At 42.4% G+C, this 21,687-nt stretch overlaps 1 protein-coding gene across 1 annotated transcript in view; it reads left to right on the forward strand.

Moving 5' to 3' along the window:
- LOC149167487 (Haloacid dehalogenase-like hydrolase (HAD) superfamily protein) overlaps positions 1-21,687 on the forward strand; it is a 413,892-nt gene that overhangs the window by 328,184 nt on the left and 64,021 nt on the right. The window contains exon 8 of the mRNA XM_089430500.1: positions 10,883-10,956. Coding sequence (XP_089286626.1) covers positions 10,883-10,956 — 74 coding nt within the window. The remainder of the gene's footprint in view (positions 1-10,882; positions 10,957-21,687) is intronic.

Consider the following 21,687-nt stretch of genomic DNA (forward strand, 5'->3'; position numbering starts at 1 on the left):
GGTACCACATATAGCCGAGAAGGAAACGACAATTGAGATGTGGGAGGCTCTCAAGAACCTGTACCAGCATACTTCTGTGCAGAGAAGAATGTTGCTCGAGAACCAGATGAGGTCGTATTAGATGAAGAAGGGTCAATCGATTGACACCTTCCTTGGAGGACTGAATGAGATCCGAGACCAGTTGACTGCTATAGGAGCGACACCAGATCAGGAACTTATGGTGAGGACAACCCTGAATGCTGTCTCAGAAGATTGGGAAGTGTTTGTCCAGAGTATCCTGGGCAGAGGGACTCTCCCACCTTGGGACGAGATTTGGGCAGCGCTTCACTAGGAAGAGATCAGACGACAGTCGAAGACAAGTAGCAACAGCAAAGGGATCAAGGTCAAGCAGGAGGAGGAGGATGTCGCCCTAGCATCTGAGGGAAAGCAGGAGAAGCGGAAGAAGGGAGATCTCTCCAAGATCAAGTGCTTCCACTATGGGGAGATGGGTCACTATGTGATCTAGTGCCCAAGGAAGAAGAGTAAGGGAGAGTCTTTCGAGACTAAGGCAGCACCAGCAAGGGCAGAGAAGGAAGTTTTGACAGACGATCACTGTGCCATGAGTGCACACGCACCACTTGAGCGGAAGTGGGGAGACATCGAGCTGTAGTCAGGCGGACTACAGGCGATGAGGGGCAGGATCCTTGAGGTACCCAGCCTCTTGGATTAGACCTTGCTACGGGAGCCCCGATGAGGAGTAGCAGGACTAGCTGAGTGGGTAGAGACGGATGCGGATGGAGAAGCAGAGAGAGCTACAATGCAGGAGTCCCGAGACAGCGCAAAGCTCGCAGGCTGCGGCAGTCAATGTTTTAAAACTCCGACTCCGACTCCGACTCGGCCGAGGATCGACTCCGACTCCGACTCCAACTCGGTATCGACTCGGCCGGCTCGATTTCAATGACTCGGTCGTTGTAAAAAATACATTAAATATTTATTTTTTTAATAAAAAAACATAATTTTAAAGATTTTAAACATAATTTTAAAGATGTCCATTCATGTTTCCAAACACACAGCATTATAATATAGATGGAAGACAACATATGATCAAAGTGGGCTCATGAACTAATCCATTATATCAAAATGGCACCCAGTGCACTGTCCAATGGCAATACATAGTCAACTGTCATACATGATCAAAGACTCAAAACAAAAAACACATAACCAAGGAGGCTAGAAATGGCCTCTACAACAAAAGTAAACTGTGACCAGACTCTAGTACTAGACTACTAGTACTATTGGCTAGTAGCTACTGCCAGAGGAGCCAAGATCATGTCGATCAATCTCTGAATCATCATCAGAGTCAGACAGGGGGCCCCATGGCTCCTCCTCATCATCATCATCTCCAACTGCAACTGTAGAAGTGGTACCACTAGCAGGCTGTGCAACTGCAGCAGATGCAAGCTGAGATAGAGTAGATATGCGGCTGCACTTCTGTCGTGGCTTAACAGAGGAAGCACCTACAACTGGAGTCCTTGCTGGCTGTGAGACTGAGGCTAGTGGATCGGGATCTGCATTCAACTGAACAGCATGTTCAAGTTCAATTGATGTCTCGATATCTAAATCTAAATCAAGATCCTCATCAGGATCAAACTTTGCTGGACGACTCTCCACTACCCAATCTGATGTTGGATCAATGTCTTCCAACACAATGGGATCTGAATCAGGTCTTTTGTTCAGCAATTGGTTTCGTCTGAGCCGGAGGTTGTATTGGACATAAACTAGATCATTTAACCGTTTTTGATCCAAACGGTTTCTCCTCTTTGTGTGAATCCTCTCAAAGACAGACCAATTGCGCTCACACCCAGTTGCACTGCAAGTTTGACTCAAAATACGAATTGCAAACCTTTGCAATTCAGGACAATGGCCACCAAAGGCCTCCCACCATTGTGCTGCAAAAAACATAGGAGTGTAATGAGTTAGCTCAACAAAATTACAAATTATATCTAACTTTCAAATTATAAACGATTTAACAAACTTAAAAAAAAAAGTAAAACTATTAAGAATTTGAAAATTGAAATTTTTGTTTACTTGGCTCATCTGCTTCTCTTGCAATCTTTGCTAGGTTCTTCCCAAAGGTACCCGAGGCATTGGTGAAGGTTGTGACCTGTCGGTGTATCTCCAGCTGATCAGACTCCAATGGGATCATGCGATCAATGCAATCAATCAGTCCATCTCTGACCTCCCCCCTCAAAGCTCCTGGATCCTTAGCTTTATAATGATACCGTGGGTTCAAAAAATACCCAGCTACATGTATAGGGCGATGGAGTTTATTGTTCCATCTTTCATCAATGATTGCCCAAATGGGCCCATACTTTGCCACTCTATCCTTGTATACCGTCTTTATTTGCTCCTTTGCTTGATCCATAGCCTCATAAATGAAGCCCATAGCGAACCTTTCCCCATCCACCAACCGCAACACCTTAACTAGTGGCTCAGCAAGCTTCACAATCTCTGCTGCCTTTCTCCAATAAGTTTCTTCATAGACTTTCTTTTTCAATTCTTTGCCTTCCAGTTTGTTAGACCAATTGCTTTGATTCCATTCATCACTGGAAAACATCTTTTGCAAGTTTCTATGTTGGGAAAGCATAGATTGCAATGTCAAAAGATGAGTAGCAAATCTAGTGATGGCAGGCCTAATAATATCCTTGCCCCTAGTGCGTTTCCTCATGGGGCTTAAAATCATTGTATCATTGTAGATAAATTTGGTTATGCTTTTGGCATGATCTATAGTGTTTTTGACCCAATCTATTTTTCCAATATCCTCAAGCATGAGGTCTATGCAATGTGCAGCACATGGGGTCCAAAAGATAGTCTTGTGTTTTTCCTCTAACAGTTTACCAACAAGAACATAGTTAGAGGAATTATCTGTGATGACTTGAACAACATTAGCCACCCCCACTTCAACAACCTGATCCAATAGCTGAAACAAGTGGCCATCTTTTACCTTATCAGATGCATCAACTGATTTTAAAAACATGGTTCCCCATAGGTAGAAGACAAGAAAGTTTATGATGGTACGGTTTCTTTGATCAGTTCATCCATCTGACATGATGGTACATCCTGTTCTTGCCCATGAGTCCTTGAACTCTTTCAAATACTCATTAATGGATTGAATTTCTTTCTGCAAACGATACCCCCTTAGCTCATGCATAGTAGGGCCTTTGAAGCCTTTTCCAGCAGCATGTATGGCATCAAACATAGGCTCATAATATGGTGAACGAGCAACATTAAAGGGGATATCAACATCATACCACCATCTAGCTGTGTACTCACAAGTAGTCTCCCTCAATTCTTTCTTCCACTGGTCATCTAAAGTGGGCTGCATTTGACTTTTACTAACTTGAGGACCATGTGCATCTGGAGGAGAGGAGGGAGTGAAATAACTTTTGATAGTCACGTCACCCTTTTTCATTCTACCCTTTCCCTTATCTTGAACATAACCAAAAGAGGGAGGAACATATCGGAAAGGGTTGGATGTATCAGTTTGAGGGATAGAGGAAGAACCCTCAAAATCATAATTGGGGTTGGTAGCCATCATTTTTGTATCTCCCTCTTCCTCCCAATTTCAGCCTGTATGTCTCTTTGCCTAGCCTTATCTTCTTTAAATTTCTCAAAGCTGGCCAACAATTGCTTCCTAATCTCCCCAATTTCTGGTGACGTACATAGAGTAATTTGGCCTCTAATCCCTGCCAAGTGTTGTTTCAGCCTATTAATGACCCCAGGACCTTCCTTAATTTTCCTATGGCAAAATTTGCATTGCATTTGACTATCAACCATTTCAACATATGCCCAAGCAGGATCTCTCACTCTAGGTGCCATTTTTTGACTAGGAAATGAAAGCAAACAATCTGAAAATGAAGAAAAAAAAAACATTGATTCAATGTTCATTTCTTTGACAAAAAACACTCTCTAGGCTTTCTAGATATGCACCTAAAATTTAATAAGCAAAAATAGATTTATAGAGCTGAAAAAAATACCTCCAGGCACAAACTGCCTCCTCAAGATTGCTCCAAGAATCAGCTCCTCAATGCTGCTCCAAATGGCTGCCCAAGAAGCTCCTCACTTCAGCTACAATGCTTGCCCAAGACTCCTCACTGCTGCTCCAAAAACAAGCTCAAGAACTGCTCACTAACTCTCAAAGAAGTTCTCACTCAAATGCATGAGATGGCTGTGAGAGAATGAGAGCATTTGAGTGTGTTAAATATGGTTTGGGAGGGGGAAATGGACCCCAAATAACATTTAACTAATTCATAAAACACATTAGAGTCCAAACCAATCAGCAAACACCTTAAAATTTCATTAAAAAAATGTCAAATCGTTTTTTTGATGGGGTTACGGGCCGCTGTTTATGACTCGGCCTAGTCAATACGGAAACGGCCGAGTTGGCCGAGTCAGCCATGACTCGGCCGAGTCATTGAATGACTCGGCCGTGTCATGGCTGACTCGGCCAACCGAACAGTTTCTTCAACCGAGTCACACTTCTGGGCAACGAAACGGATCAACTCGGCCGTTTCCGTTTCGAATCGGCCGAATTTTAAAACTATGGCAGCAGTGCGAGAGACACAGGAGTTTTGCACCAGTGCAGGAAGGCACAAAGAGGTGTGCAACGGTACGAGATGCAGGGAGTTGTTGTAGCAGCGTAGAGGTCAGAGAGGGAGCACTTGTCAGCGATAGAGGGAGGTTCAGCATCAGTGGGTGTTTCTAGCCCAACAGCGAGGTCAGTTGGGAGATCAGTTACTTCTCAGTAATTGAGTTGCAGTGTAGCAGTGGGAAGAACGATGCAACATGATGAGAGGAGGTGCAGTGCAGATGCAATGTTGGGAGAAAGGACTAGCGGCAACACAGATGTAGAGGGAGTTGTCATACAGATGCAACAGTGGCAGTGGCAGAACCATGGGTAGCAGTACAGGATGCAGCAGTGCAGAGGATGTTGGGCAGGAAGGCCTAGCACCAGCACAGGTACCAATGCCGGATGATCAAAGCAATACTCAGTGAGGAGTATTGCTAGAGCACAATCCTCACTAAGAGGGAGTGTTGATTTGGGGTAGCATCGGATGTGCTCTAGCCACGAAATTTGGTGGAGAGGTTGGGGCACATGAGATCTCCAATACCCAAAAAGGGTTTGGGCAGATTCTAAACAAATAAGGAGATATTAAAATAATTAATATTTTTATTGGAGTCCCTAAGTCTAAACTTAGGGAAAATAAAATATTAATGTGTATTAATATGAATTTGTGTTAGAATGGTCCAAAAGACATGGATCAAGCCAGATCTAATCTTAGCCGTTGATTAGGGACTTAATCTCGGCCGTTGATATGTCAACAGGAAAAGTATAAGAGGAGGCTTGAGGGTCACTTGGAGAACACACGAGAGTGATTAGTGATTCTATTCTCTAGAGCGGGGTTTGCTAAGAGAGATAGAATCAGTGATTGGGAGAGTAGCTGAGGGGCATTGAGTACAGAGAAACAAAGAAGGCAGAGATTGTGCCAGGAGAGCAGCGCAACAGCCAAGGAGAGTGACGCAGAGCCAGCAAGGGCTCACGCAGGGCCACACAGAGGCAGCCAAGTGTTGTGCAGAGCACCAGAGAGGCAGCGTGTCTGACACAGGATCAAGCCAGATCTAATCTTAGCCATTGATTAGGGACTTAATTTCGACCGTTGATATGTCAACAGGAAAAGTATAAGAGGAGGCTTGAGGGTCACTTGGAGAACACACTAGAGTGATTAGTCATTCTATTCTCTAGAGCGGGGTTTGCTAAGAGAGATAGAATCAGTGATCGAGAGAGCAGTTGAGGAGCATTGAGTACAGAGAAAAAAAGAAGGCAGAGATTGTGCGGGGAGAGCAGCGCAACAACGAAGGAAAGTGACGCAGAGCCAGCAAGGGCTCACGCAAGGCCACACAGAGGCAGCCAAGTGCTGTGCAGAGCACCAGAGAGGCCAGGGTGTCTGACACAGAGGCCCAGAAGCTGACGCAGGGCCTCCTGGGGCTTATGCAGGGCCAGCATGAGATAGAGAGGGGCTGACGCAGTCTAGATTGGGCAGACGCTGGGGTTGCAGAGCAGTTTTGTGTTGAGGAGCTGTCGGAAGGATTTTCTGGGGTTTCAGCCAGGAGATTTCTCTCAAACTGTGAGGTATAGCTGCTAAGGAAATTCTCTGTTGGGTAGGCTAGTTTTGGCACCCAGATTGTACTCTGATATTGCTTAATAAGAAAACCCTCGGATATCTGCACCGGTTTTCCCGCATTGGGTTTTTCCAAGGACATTGGTCCAAAAATAATGGTGTCACGTGGTGTGTTTGTTCTTGTTTCTTTTAGTTGCTAATCTATAATATGTTGAGCATGCACTGGTGTTTATTTTCAGTTTTTACTTTGTAAATAACTTGTTAAAGAAAAATAACAAGTAGGTAGAAATAAATCAGAAAAAGTGCATGAAGGGTTTCTAAACTAAGTAAACTTAGAAACTTCAACACCAAGTAGTACCACCCTAGAACCAAATGGTCAATAAAGGAGATCCCACGAGACTAAGATGCAAGGGTAGCAACCAAAAGAGATTAAGGGGACAGGAGCACAAACTAAGCCCACTCTTTCCGCCAAATCCCCCCATCAATCCATACCTAGAATAATCCATGATAAGTAAACCCAATACTCAATTACCAAATGACAAGACATGCCCTTAGATTTAAGAGGCCCACCTTCAAACATACGATCAATATAGGTGGGTGAGGGACCACATCGTTGGCTCAGGTGGTAGAGAAATGGCACAACGAGTTAGTAGGAGGCATCAAGGGGTTGTTGGCTTCCGACTGAGGCTCATCATGGAGAAAAATTTCTCCTGGGGATATCACACACAAAGTGGTGGGTAACATAGCCGATTGAGGAGCACGCTATAATTGGTGGTAATTTCGGAGATTGGAACTAAGCCCAACCCTTTCTGGGCCTTTGTGGGTTTTTTGAGGAGAGGGCCAAGGCTAATTTCTCAGAATTTTATGAGCACTCTAGTGGGGCCAAACAATAATCTCTTTCTGGCCAACAGTTGCAGATTTCCAAGGCCAGCGCAGAGTTTGAAGAGGAGGTGCTTCCATCATCTGGGCAACACAATTTCTCACCTGGGGTTTGTCAAGCTTGCTTTAGCAAGCCTAGGTGCACACATTCCATATAGATTTTGTACCTTCCTCTTATATAATAAAATGGCTCAGTTTGGCACAGTTTTTGGCTGAATTTGTGGGTGTCTAATTGCATGTTAATTTTTGTGTTGCATGTGGAATTTTGCTTTATTTATCACTGTTATTTCCTAGTAGGAATATATACTATATATATATATATATATATATTATTCATAAAAGGCTTCTAGGAAGGGGAATTAGCCCCTAGTTGCACTCTTTAATGCCAAAGGAGCTCAAAATGCGACAAGCAAGTGACAAATAGGCTAATGAATGCTCCATACTCCAAAAATTAGCTCTATGTCCATGGGTATGCCTCCATACCAAGACTTCATCACCAAAATGCCCTATGTCACCTTGTAAAAGGAAAGACGGGTGACGTGTCACCAACATACTCAAGTGTTAGGGTCAAAAATTGATGTGCAAGCCTTCCCCTATCATCCCAAGGATAACCATCACCATTCGGGCTATGGGACAAGCAACACCCATCAAACAGTGTCAAGGTTCGCCTAGGTGTGTCCTGTATCCATTTGGGCACATCATCTATAAATCCAACTCCAAGCCTTCTTAGCTTAGTGTTTAAACATCTCACTAGGGGATTTTTGAGGTATAAAATGGGCCTCCTAAGGAAAATAATAGTTAAAATAATAAAATAAGAGTTATGAATTTTAAAAAAAAAAAGAAAGAAAGGAAACTAATTTTTCTTATTTTATTTTCGGTTCATCTCCTTGTAGGTTTACTCAAATGTCAAGTGTAGATACCCATTGGATGTGGAATTAAATTCCACATCCAGCGAGTACCCACTCTGCATACTTTTGACTAGAACCACAAAGAAAAAAATTGAAATTACATGAAAAAACCAACGAGTGTCTACACTTGACATTTGAGTAAACCTACAAGGAGATAAGCTGAAAATACAGCTAAACAAACAATTTTCTTCTTTTCCCTCCAAAATATTCTCCTCTTGAGATGACATCATCATCTTGAATCCTATTGGTTCTCTTAAAGTTAATTTTTTAGTACATTTTTTTAGGCCCACTTTTTACCTCAAAATTCCTCTAATGGGGAGTACTTTGAAGTGTCAAGTACTATGTGGAAACATCATATAACCCAACATTCTGCTCTAGGTGGGCATCGCTACATCAACAAGGTCATCTTTGTTGTCTAGAATGGGTAAAATCACCTATGGTATGCCGCTAAATGGTGTGATAATCATCTCTCCAAAAGCCTCTACTGCTGTGATGACACCACCTAACAAAACCCTACTCAAAATCAAGTGAAATCACCAACCATTAGGGATAATAACCATAAATGTATCATAGTGGACCACACCTAATATCGCAGGCACATAAATACTTCAATCAAAGCTCTCCTTCAAATGTCTAACTAGATCAAGTCCCATAAACATGTTACTTCCTTATGTTAAGGATGGTTAGGTGGATAACCCTATTAGGTGTTTTCAGCCCCCAAGGAGAAGTGACATGTCCCAAATTAGCCCATTAATCCACATGTGTGTGAGAATGGTGGCTATGGCGTGGGAAAGATTTCAAGACAAGGTGCCATAGCCAAGTGACCAGCTAATGGAGGTCCAACATCTTGAGTGTATAAATGCAAGGAGGGAGTAGTTGTGGAGGCATGAGTTACCCCTTTCTTTGGCCTACTTTTTCCACCCATTTGGTGCGCCTTTTATTGATTTATGATTTTCTTTTGTTTAGGTGCATAGCTTAGGAGCCTAAGCTTGATTTTTTTTTAGACTTTCCATTACTGTTTAATGATGAGTTAGTTTATCGCTCATTAGGGTTGAGCCAATATTAGAGTTCCTTTTATAGATGAAGCATCATGTGCTTGAGGCACAAGGTGATGGCTAATGAGGGGGGTAGCACTCATGCTAGGATTTTGCCAATGCGCTAAGCGAATGTCCCAACCATCTTTTGCATTTTATCTTATTCTTTCATTGTTGCTTTCTTTTTCTTTTATCTTTCTTTTAGCGACATTGGCCTCTAAGGAAAAGTTTTCCAAGCCTAGACTCAAGGATGAGGATGAAAGGGGGCCAATCCCAATGACCAATTACCACCAACCCAAAGAATGGAGATGAATAAGGGGAAATATGGAAAGCGGTAAGTATGGAATACTGATGGACACACTAATTGAATCAAAGCCTCTCCAGTGGTTCCCTTTCTAAAACCCTAAGGCCTTAGAGGAGGTCCCACTGGACTAGAGTCAAAGACTAACCTCCCAGGTGAAATGAGAGAACAAGAATAAAATCAAGAGTAGTCAATTATCTTGTTTGCCCCTTCATCCATATTAGTATGCCCATAACATTAAGTGAATGTACATGAGTGCAAAAAAGTTAAAGTACTTGTCGATGGATGATCCATCATCCTTCAATAAGGAATGCCAGATGGGAGAGAGAAATCTGCCCAGAGCAAGAAGTGGAGGATCCTACTATCATGTTATGTGCTGATCATATAGGGCTGCTGGCTGGTTGGCTGGATGTCCAAGGAGGATAAAATTTTCTCCTATGGGTTAACCACTTTTGGGTGGGTAACAGGGCCAATATAAAATTTAGAAAGTGTCTAAAGTCAGTTAAAATTAGAAATTTTGTTCATGAGGAATCAGGTTTGTAGTGGTGACGTGTTCACATCCTTGAAGAAAGGAAAATTATTTATGGTATGACTCTGAATATCTATGACTGATGCACTGGCATCAACAGTTACTATATTCTTCGGATGACAAAAAAAATACCTGTCACATTATCTGCAAGTGGGGTTGATTGGGTAACAGTGAAGTCAGTGGCCAGAATTAAAAAAGAAGCCAGAAGCGGCAGCAATTCTTCAGTTCAGAAGATTCTTTATGAAATTACATGAAATGAATGCAAAAAATGGTAGGACAAAGACAAATTTGAGAAAACAATTGTGGAGTTGATGAAGTATGGCAAAAGGACATTGGTCCTTTGTGAAGCATCATGTCTCACATCACTTCACCTCATGACCGTCAATGTATAATTATATACTGTCAAAAGGATCATTGTATATCATCCATCTAATATTCAATCATTTATTGATGTGCGATTACAGATATATCTATGTTACTTGCAAAAGCAACATTTGTGCTTCTTACAGTTTGTCGGATAGGAGTCATTTGCATTTGCATTTTTAAGTTGTATTGCAAGTTGTAGAGAGAGTGGCCTCATTTGCTTTGTTTTAGGCCAACAAATGATTGGGGTGATGGTCCATTTTAAGTTGAGTTTTTACTATTCTAAAAGCTATTATTAGAGATTGACATGTCCATTATGTTGCATACTGAAGGTTGTCAATTTGTATGTTCTATGTGCTTTTCAAATTATGGCTAGGAAAGAGGCTAGACAGTGTCATTTTTATATTTGTACACAGTTTCCAATTATTTCTTCTTGACATGTGAAGCAAGCGACCAATTTGAGCATGTAAATGTGCAAGTGAAAATAAAATGTAATACTATCAAGGTTCGATCCCATCGGACTGAAGCTTGGTTTAAATATCTGTAACATTCTTTTCGAAATCCCTTTTTCATTGCCCTAGAGTATATCGAAATCATTTTGTAAGTATAAAATGTTCATCGGTTACTAAATATATGATTTCACATGATCAGATGACGTCTTGTTTGTATCATTCATGTGCTTACAGTGCTCCTTGTATTATTCTGACCAGGTTCAATGCAATCATAATATCATCAGAAGTTGGGTATGAAAAGCCTGCACCTCAAATATTTGAAATAACTCTAGGTATGATCTCCATCTCAATCACTTGGATTTCCAGATGTCCAGACTCAAGAAACTTATTTTATTGGGATTCTAGGTGTCATACTACTAAAAGGGCTTCAAAAGAGCTTGTCAATGTCAAGAATTAACATGGACCTGAGGAAAGGACACATTATGGATCAGATATTACCAATTTAATGTATACCGTATTATTATTTTTGTCAACTAAGGAGTAAATTGTTTAGCCTGTGTGCAATGTTTAATAGACTGTGTTACCTCAATTACCGCATGACTTGTAAGGGTGACTGGATGATTGATGCACTTATGATTCTGATCACAACCAACAGTTCCACGAGATTTATGGATTATCCACAGATGTTGGCTGAAGACATTTCTAGCATTTGCTCAACTGACCTTCATGTGTCAGGTGTTTGATGGAGACCCTATATAGTGTTGTACCTTACACTCTACCTCTCGCATATGATGATGTTGCTTCTTGGATGAGGGTCATGGCCCATGGTTATCACTGGCATATCCCAAAATGGCTCATAACTCCCTAAATTGTTGTCAATTACTAGGTTGTTACATAATGTGTTCATAATTTACCTCTAGATAAGTGTCATCTTATGAGTTTAGTTGTACCACTAGTAACATAGGTAGGTGTTTTCCCTTCATTACCCCGAGCCATTTTTCACACCTCATCATTTCATTACCATCTTCATGCATTTTAATCTTTCCCCCTTTCATGATTGATTTATCATGTCTCATGGCAAGGTCTAAACTACAAAGAAAGTCCCATATATGTGTTACCCACCCAAAGTGGGTGACCCCATAGGAGAAATTTTCTCCTAGTTATCTCTTCAGCCAGCATTGTAATATTCCCAATTTTGTGAGCATGGGAATCACTAAAGAATTTTTCCCAATTTTGGTAATGTTGATTAAAAAGGGAAAAATAATATTTTATTGGAGAATGCCGGCAAATTATTATTTTATTAAAAAGGCAGCAAAAGCTATTTAGTGGAAACTACCCCCTACTAATAAAACATATTAAAAATAAATTCTAGGAGCAGCTCAAAGAGAAATTATAAAAAGGGGAAAGGAGCTTATTTGTGGATCATCCTAAACTTACCATTTCTAATTGCAGCTAAAGAAGAGCTCAAGAGAGTTCAACCAGAGCGTCTCAAGGGAGATCCTCAACCCAACTTCAGTAGATTTAATTGCTACCCTAGTTGGTTTTCCCAATTTCGGTGAATTTAATTGTCACCCTAGTTGGATTTCCATTTGCCAAAGTGCGCTAATCTTCTTGCAGGTGTTTGGAGGCAAATCTTGATAGCAGGAAGAATCTAATTGCTCAAGGAGGATGTCATTCCCTTCATTTCCAATGCTGACTGAGTTCCTGGGTTGTGGGGTCAAAGTCTGCATTAAGAAGGGATGAGTTTATTGCCATAAGAAGGACATTTACAGCTGATTGTGGGCTGTGTTATCTCAGAAGAGGCTGAATGTAATAATGAAGCAAAAATGGAGCGAGTTATTTCACCCAAGTTGAAGGTCAATGTAATATTCCTAGGGAAAATTTACAGTAAATATGCAAAGCAAACATAGACAAAAACCCATTAAACAGTAAGCACACAATTAGATCAGGAAATTACACCAAAAGCTGCGCTGCTGAGCCATTTTATTGATAAACAAGGGTGTACAATATGGTGCTGGAAAGAGTGCGCTTGGGCTTGCTCAAGGCAAGCTAAGAAAGCCCAAAATGAAGGATAAGTCCAATCTGCTACTGCACTATTCTAGCTCTGCGCTGAAACTGCCCAGAAATATGCTGCTGGCTCAGTAGAACTGCTGCTCGGGCCCTCTCCGGTGCTTAGAAAATTCTGGGAAATTAATCTCGGTCTCTCCACCAAATACCCAAAATAACCAACGAAGGATTTGGCCAATGGCTGACCTCGGAAATTCTGCCCTATTTTCCCTCAATGGCTCAAATGCTGGGTGATTCGACCCACCTATAAACCTTGCTGCAAATGGCCTCCAAAATAGCTGCAATCCACACTAAATTACTTTCCCGACCTTATCCCCAGGTTTCGGCTTCAACCACCCTTAACTCCTCAACATCACTCCGCCTTCACTCCTCAACCTCCCGGAGTGCCTCCACCATGAACTGCGTAATCCCTGCACTGCTGTAGCTGAACCTCTAACTGAAATGGGACTCCCTCCTTGGGCTGGCACTCGAAGTGCACCGAAGCAAGGGTTGAGATCTCTGCTCGGAGACAGTCATGTGCTAAACAACACTTGTAGACTTGACTTCAAATCAATTGTGCTATTGTCAAAAGACAATTTTGCAAAAGATGAATGAATGACAAATTGAGTGTCTCTTGCCCTTGTTGTCGCGCAGATTGGCACGACAACGCTCGGACCGGGGGCTGTCACTCTGATCCCCGATCCCTCCGTTTAAGCCTGTCTCCCGCGGCTAAGGGGGGTAGACCCTGCGAGATGATGAAGACCAACTGCCAAACAGTTGGGTGGGAGACACGATACACGATGTGATAAGCACTAGATGGATTTAAAGATTTAATAGACCAGTGCCTTGTGGAGTCAATTTTTAAATGATTACTTTTTAAATGATAAAGAAACATGGACCATGAACAGCAACCATCTATCATCAGCTAAATCATGTGACCAAAACAATATCCGGCAACTAAAAGCTTTGAAGAGATAAATGCCTTAAACCACCATGAGCATCATGAATTATTAACCAGACATTGGGTTTCGTGTTTCGACTTGAAAATTTCAGATCTCAGCATGAAAGATATATCGCGAAAGCAACTGAAACTGGCAAAATGATTTTCCACAAAATTTTTATTTTTTTCAAAATTTTTTAAATCCTTTTTTAATTTTTATTTTTCAATGTTATGGAAATTAAAAATAAATCTAAAAAGTTTAAAATTTTAAAACTAAACAAAAAAATTAAATTAAGATTAAAAAAATCTAACAAAGCATTTTTATATTATTTTTTATTTTTTTTTAAATAAATTTAAAAAATGAAATTTAAAAAATTAATCTAAAACTAAAAAAAAACAAAACTAAGGCTAAAACAAAAACATTTTCTTTTTTGATTTTTTATTACAAAACTTTAAAGCTATTTAAAATCTAAAGCTAAACATTAAAATACAAATCTAAAAAAATAAAAAAATCTAAAATCATTAAATCTAAAGAAATAAAAACTAAGTTAATGAAACTAAAGCCTAAGTCTAACATATATACATTTCTATGAAATAAAACTTTTAAACTAAAATAACCTACGTATTGAAAAACCAAAGCATAACCTACGAAGACGGCTAAATACTACGCTGCTAACGTTATATACATCAAAACGATTTAACCTGTGATGAACGCATGGAAATAGAACTGGAAAACGTAACAAGGCACGATTTATGTATGGAAAACCTAGCCGTCAATGGAAGATCGGAAGTCTGATGCGGCATTACCACTTATATGATTTAGTCACTGCACAAAAAGGACGCATTGCCTGGAGACGTGATGACCTGCGAAATTTACCTGAGGCGATGGGATTATGCGTTGAATGATTTCGATACTTCACCCGGTCGTATTGATAGCAGACGGCTTGAAAACGGTTTTATGCAAACCCTCAAATCAAATGCAGTGGTGTGCTTCGTCGTGGAGCCAGTAGAGATCAAAATTTCGATGCCAATGACTCGCTGTTTGAGAAACGTGACCACGCAAGCGCTTGAAGAAATATACCCAGGAGCTCCACGACCAGGCCACGCAAATTTTGAGATCTGAGCGGAGCTCTTATCTGACGTTTTCATAAGTTATGCTAGGCATTTGCTGCAGCAGTCATTTTCCACGTGAATCTTTTTAAGCAATCTGAAATGTGCAGCCTCCAGGGAACTGACGTAAATGAGAAAAGTGTACATCCAGAAATCTCCTGATGCAAACCCGTGAGTTGTTTGGAGACAAGCAGACGGGGATGGCAGATTATAATCTTTTTAGAGCATTGTGTATGCGCAGGCTGACGGCGGGGATAATCATAAATCGACGGATCACCGTTGGAAAGCTCTCAGCAAATTTTCGTTGCCACCATACACAAGATTGAAACTTGATTCAAAATCCTGGAGTAACAAATCATTCAACGCGAGGCCAACAACGTTTTTTAAGGTGTTAATCCTGAGTGTTGACTGTGTTTTCCAGCTTCCGACTGTGGACAGAACAGAAGAAAGATTGCAGGCCACTTGAAAGTTACAAAACCCTTGCTACCGAAAAGATAACCCTGTACCTGCAATGGACAAAATCACCAAAGAAATGATATAAGCCTCAAAACAAAACTGAAAACCCTAGATCAGAAAAATTGAAACCCTAGAACAGCTAGTAAATGTACAGATTTGGCCCCTTTGACAGCCAGATTTGACAATAATTGCAGTAATTGTTTTCAATATATCAGAAATTTTGAACTTCACTGTGAACAGAAAGAAAATCTATCAATGTAAAACAGAAAAGAAACTCTTAATGATTAACCTAGGGCAATCAGCTGGGCTCTGCACAGAAGAGCCTGTGGGAGTCGGCTGGTTCAGCCTAGAACTTCCCCAAACGCCCACAATTTCCTTCAGAAAGGTTTTCCTGCACACCTCAAGCAACCATCAGCACAGAGAGAAAGAGTGCTGCTAGATCTCAGAAAATAATGGAGATACCTGCCATTATTTCAGAAACCCTAGCAACCCTCAAACCCTAGCAGGTGAACAAGATACCTGTGCTCACACTACTCTTAAAAAAAAAGCTATGATTAACAGCTAAAAACTGAAATATGCAGAAAATTAAAGATCTCACAGCAATCCCAGAGAGTAACACCAGCACGATTTGGACCCCAAAGTCTTTTTATTAACCAGAAAATCAGATTACAAGAGAGCTTTTCAGTACAGACTCACAGATCAGATGATCTAAAATGACCCCCTAAGACCCTATATAAAGGAAATGATCCCAACGGCTAGTTTTGGGTGATCCATGTAGAACTGATCTCGACCGTTGATGAGGATCAAGACATCTCTTGATCTCATCCGTCGATTTATTAACTTAAAATATTATTATTTTATTAGTTAGGGTTTTTGCTTCATTTTTTAATTTTTTTATTATTTTATTATTTTTATTCATTTTTTTAATTTTTTAATTCATTTTAAGATGGATCATCAAACTAAGCCGTTGGAAACATCACCTAGGACCTAGGACCTAGGACTCAGGAGGGGATTTACAACATTTTCAACCCTCAAGACACATTTCATCATGATTTTTACAATTTACATCTCAAAGGGATGAACCCACTTAATACAGACCCTCATAGAACACCCAGCTCTGCGACACAACGATAATCTAGCAGATCAACACACTAGGATTCCCCTAAAGTTCTAATGACAAAATCAATCCCGGCTTTGGGGTCAGGTTTGAAGGAAAACTCTGCCGATCCGTGGATCGGTGAGACAAAAAACCTTCCAGGACTTAGATTATCATCAGAAAGTTAGGTCCACCTAGACAAATTACATACATGACTTCATGTCTGCTAAGATTATTTACAGTTAATACATGCAGACTGGGTTTACAATCAGAAAGATCAAACTGCTGATGATGGCAGGATGGCACGGACATGCTGATCAGGTGCTGCTTCTTTCTGTCAAGAAAAGACGGGGTGCACTGCATGGGTAGTTGACCAGTAGGGGTCAACAGCCCTTTTTGTCAAGGAGGCTCCAAAATACCCATGTGGGCCTAGCTCGAATTCCCCACACCAATTCCGCTCCAATGGGAGCGTATTCCTCATGTGGGCCGAAATTATCATGAAGTGCCCCCCACGCTCCACTAAGGTTGCAATATTTCTCCAACTCTAATGTTTGGGTATGCTCTAAGCCAAAAATCATATGTGGGACCTCTAAACCCACATTGCCTAAGTGCACCCGTGCATTATAGCAAAAATGGCCAAAATTGATATTTCACTTAGCAAAATGCTAAGTGGGAATATCACAGTCCTCCCAACCAAAACATTGCTTGTCCTCAAGCAACTGCAACGAAGGATGTTGTAGTATCTGCTCCCCCTCCTAGGTGGCACCCTCATCTGGCAGATCCCTCCATCTGATCAAAAACTCCTTGATGAGCCGGTTTCTCAAGTGCCTCTCTCGAGTATCCAAAATTGCCTCTGGCTCCACCACTAAATGCCCCTCATCGTCCATAGGGGGTAGTTCTGTAGCTGCCGTCACCTTCTGCCCCAAGGCCTTTTTTAGGCAAGACACATGAAAGATGTTATGCACCCAACTCCCCAGGGGTAGCTCCAACCCATATGCTACCTTCCCAACCCTCCGAGTGACACGGTATGGTGCATAGAAGTGGGGTTTGAGCTTCTCGGCCCCCTTCTTCTTGAACGATGACTACCGGTACGTTTGAAGCCTCAAGAAGACCGAGTCCCCTACTTCAAACTGGCTCTCAACTCTGCCCATCTACATAAAGCTTCTGCTGGTTTTGGGCCATCCACATGTTATCTTTGAGAGCTCGCAAGATATCTTGGCTCTCCTGTATCCAATCCTTGGTCCTTGGGGCCTTGCTATCTCCAAACATAACGTCAGCGAACAACAATGCATCGTAACCATACAAAGCTCGGAATGGAGACATACAGATGGACATGTGGTATGTCGTGTTGTCGCAGTATTCACCCAAGTGCAACCACCGTATCCATACTCGTTGTTGACCTGTCACATAGTTACACAAGTAGACCTCCAACCACTTGTTAACTATCTTTGTCTGCCCGTCCGTCTGAGGGTGATAACTAGTACTTAGAGTGAGCTCAGTGCCCACCAACCAAAATAGCTCCTGCCAGAATCCACCCATGAACTAGTTGTCCCGGTCACTGACAATGGTCTTTGGGAGACCATGTAGCCGAAACACCTCCTTGAAGAACAGTTCGGCCACCTGTGAGGCCAAGTACCGGGCTGAGATGGCGAAGAAATGGGAAAACTTCGTCAGGCAATCCACCACCACGTAAATGCAGTCCTTGCCCTGTACTGTGGGAAACCCGGTAATGAAGTCCATTGATATGCTCTCCCATTTCCCCTCAGGGATTGGAAGCGGCTGCAATAGGCTTGCAGGGTGTGACTGCTCACCCTTGTTCCTCTGGCATGTGTCACACTCCTTAATATGCCTCAGAACATCATCCTTGAGGCCCCTCCATGCAAAACGCTCTCTAATGGCCTTGTATGTCTTCGTGAACCCTTGGTGCCCTGCTAGTGGTGAGTCATGGGCGGCCTGTAAAATCTTCTCCCTCAGTTGGGAGCTGGGTACTAAATAAATCCGGTCTCGGAAGTAGATCACCTCATTCATCACCTTGTACCGGTCATCTGCCACCATCCCATCAAGGACCTCACACGTGAACCGGTCCTTGGAGTACTCCACTAGTAGCTGTGCCCTCCAATCCGGGGAAATACTCATCAAAGAAAGAGCGGTTGGCCTCCTAGACAATGCATCAGCCACCATGTTGTGTTTCCCCTTGACATGCTCAGTGTCAAAGTCATATTCTTGGAGCTTGCTCACCCATTTTTGTTGCCTCTCCTGCAAATGTTTCTGCTCCAAGAAAAACCTAAGGTTGTTGTGGTCTGTCTTGACTTTGAACTTGTTCCCCACCAAATACTGTTTGAACTTAGCTAGCGCATGCATGATGGCCAACATCTCCTTGTCATATATGGAGTACAATAGCTCATGGGGTAGTAGCTTCCGACTCTCGAAAGTTATGGGGTGCCCTCCTTGCATCAACACGGCCCCTACACCCACTCTGGATGCATCGCACTCCAACACAAACGGTTGGGTCAAGTCCGGGAGTGCTAACACTGGACAACAACTCATGACCTATTTGAGGCACTCAAAACCCTCCTGTGCTGTAGTCGTCCGCTCAAACGCCCCTTTCGTCATCAAGTCAGTGAGGGGTGCTGCTAGTTGAGAGAAGCCCTTCACGAACTTCCTGTAATAAGTTTAGATGCCCATGAATCTCCTCAGCTCTGTCACATTCTAGGGCTCTGGCCAATCTCGGATAGCTTGGATCTTCTTCCCGTGGACTCTCACATCGTCCACCGCAATGATGTGCCCTAGATAGAGCATCTCGGTCAATCCAAACTCGCACTTGGACAATTTAGCATAAAACCGTTTGTTGATTTTTGGTAGCATCAGATGTGCTTTAGCCATGAAATTTGGTTGAGAGGCTAAGGTACATGAGATCTCCAAGACCCAAAAATCGTTTGGAGAAATTCTACCCGGATGACAAGATATTAAAATAATTAATATTTTTAATGAGTCCCTAAGTCTAAACTTAGGAAAATAAAAATATTAATGTGTATTAATATAAAATGGGTGAGAAAGTTCTAAGTAACGAGGATCAAGCCAGTTCTAATCTTAGCCGTTGATTAGGGACTTAATCTCGGTCGTTGAATCGTCAATAGGAAAAGTATAAGAGGAGGCTTGAGGGTCAGTTGGAGACACACCAAGAGAGATCAGGATTTCGATTTTTTGGGGTTGGGTTTGCTGAGGAAATCGAGTTAAAGATCAGTTGCAGTGAGTGGAAGTTTAGCAAAGGGATTTCGATCGAAGGCTGAAGAATACATAGCAGAGAGGCAGTGAAGTGCCGGAAGAGGCAACATAGGCCTAAGAAGGGTTGACGCAGAGGCCTGAGGAGCCAACGTAGAGGGCCGTAGAGGCTGACGTAGAAGTCATAGACGCTGACGCAGAGGGCTTCAGAAGCAGCGCTGGGAGATTCTATGGGGTAGACTGGGAGCTGATCAGCAGATCGTGAGTCGAGAGAGGGCGACGCAGTTCCAAAGCTGTGCTTGGAGCAACTTTCGTTGTCCAACACAAAGAACAGTCAGAGTCACTGTGGGGTTGATCATCCATTTGCAGATTTTCCGGAATATCTGTCTTGGGAGAGAGGTACTACTACCAAGGATATTGTCTGAAGGGTGAGCCATTTTTGGCACCCTAGTTGTATTCAGAAATCTGCTTAATAATACAAACCTTCTATATGCCGCACCGATTTTCCCGCATTGGGTTTTTTCTGGGGACGATTATCTAAAATAACGGTGTCCCTTGTGTTATTGTTTCTGTTTACTTCAGTGTATGATTTGTATATCTGTGAAGGCTGCATTTGTGTTTACTTCGATATTTATGAAATTAAATAACTTGTTAATGTAAAGAACAAGTAGGAGATAGTAAACTAGAAATTGCAGTAGGGGTTTTTGATGTGTTAGATTCAGAAATTTTCACATGGTATCAGAGCGATTGCAGATCAAGGAGGACTGAAGACACTAGCCGAAGAAATCTGAGAATTTGTAGCAGAGAAGCAGTTGTCCCGAGAGACAACGTTGTTCCAGAGCTGAAGAGGCAAGAGGAGTGACGCAGTGCTGAGAGGGTGATGCAAAGGCTCACGCAGAGCCTGCGTTAACATTCTGAGCTAGGAGAAGGGCCAGCGCAGAGGCAGAGTGGGTCAAAACAGGGTCACGCAAAGCCACATCATCTTTCTCAGCAAGGAAGGATTGATGCAGTTGGCTGGGAGGAGAAGATTTAGCCCAAGCCATGATTGCGGAGAGCTTGAAGGGCTCAGATTCTTTAGTTTTTGGGGCTAAGGGAGTTATGCAGATTGTGATTTGAGGAGCTGGTGGGACGTTGTTTCTATCTGTGCAGAATAGTGTCTAAGGGGACTGAACCAAGGTAGAGGGAAGCACTACCTCAACAAATTTCTAGCCAAGAAATCTAGATCCGAGTTGCAGCGGCAAAGGAGGATTGGAGAGGAGTGATTCGACAGTTGGCCGGAGGATTTCCAGGAGGGAAGTCGAGACTTAGAGGGAGTCTAAAGAAGAGGAGCAGAGATGGTAGTGAACGAATTGAGGGATTAGGACAGATTGGACGGGGCTTCCAATTTTATCATCTGGAAGGCCAGGTTCCTGGCAATCCTAGATAAACATCGCATCGAGGACTATGCCTTGAAAACTGTAGCTGTCCTAGTTGACCCGATTGCAAATGAGAAGTATGAGGAGGCCGATGCGAAAGCGAAATGCATGATTCTAGACGGGGTCAAGGATCATGTCATACCACATATTGCTGAGAAGAACACAACAAGGGAGATGTGGCAGACACTGACCACCTTATACCAGGGCTCTTCCGTGCAGCGAAAGATGTTATTAGAGAATCAACTGAGGTCATATCAGATGCAGAAAGGAGAGGAGATAGATCCGTTCCTTCTCAGGTTGCAAGGAATTCGTGACCAGCTTACTTTCGTGGGGTCTACACCGGATCCAAAGTTTATGGTCAGGACTGCTCTAAATGCAGTCTCCGAGGACTGGGAGACGTTTGTCCAAAGCATTTTGGGCAAAGCGACTCTCCCCAGTTGGGAGGAGATGTGGGCAGCTCTTCGACAGGAAGAGATCAGGAGGTTGACTAAGGCGAGAAGTAGCAGTAAGGGAGTTCGAATCAAGAAAGAGGAGGAGGAGGATGCAACTCTAGCATCTGCAGGACAACAGGGGATTCAAAAGAGAAAGAAGAAAGATATCTCCAAGGTCAAGTGCTTCAACTGTGGGGAGCTGGGACATTATGCATCTAAGTGCCCCAGGAAGAAAGACAAGGGAGAAGCTTCCGACTTAAAGGCAGCTCCAGCAAAGGCGGAGAAGGATGTCGAGACTGATGACGATTGTGCCATGAGTGCTCATGCGCCTCTAGAGAAGAGGTGGG

This window comes from Pinus tabuliformis, chromosome 5_1, assembly GCF_031772625.1.
Source record: "Pinus tabuliformis cultivar Carrire ecotype Pingquan chromosome 5_1, CPIR1, whole genome shotgun sequence".
NCBI lineage: Eukaryota > Viridiplantae > Streptophyta > Pinopsida > Pinales > Pinaceae > Pinus > Pinus tabuliformis.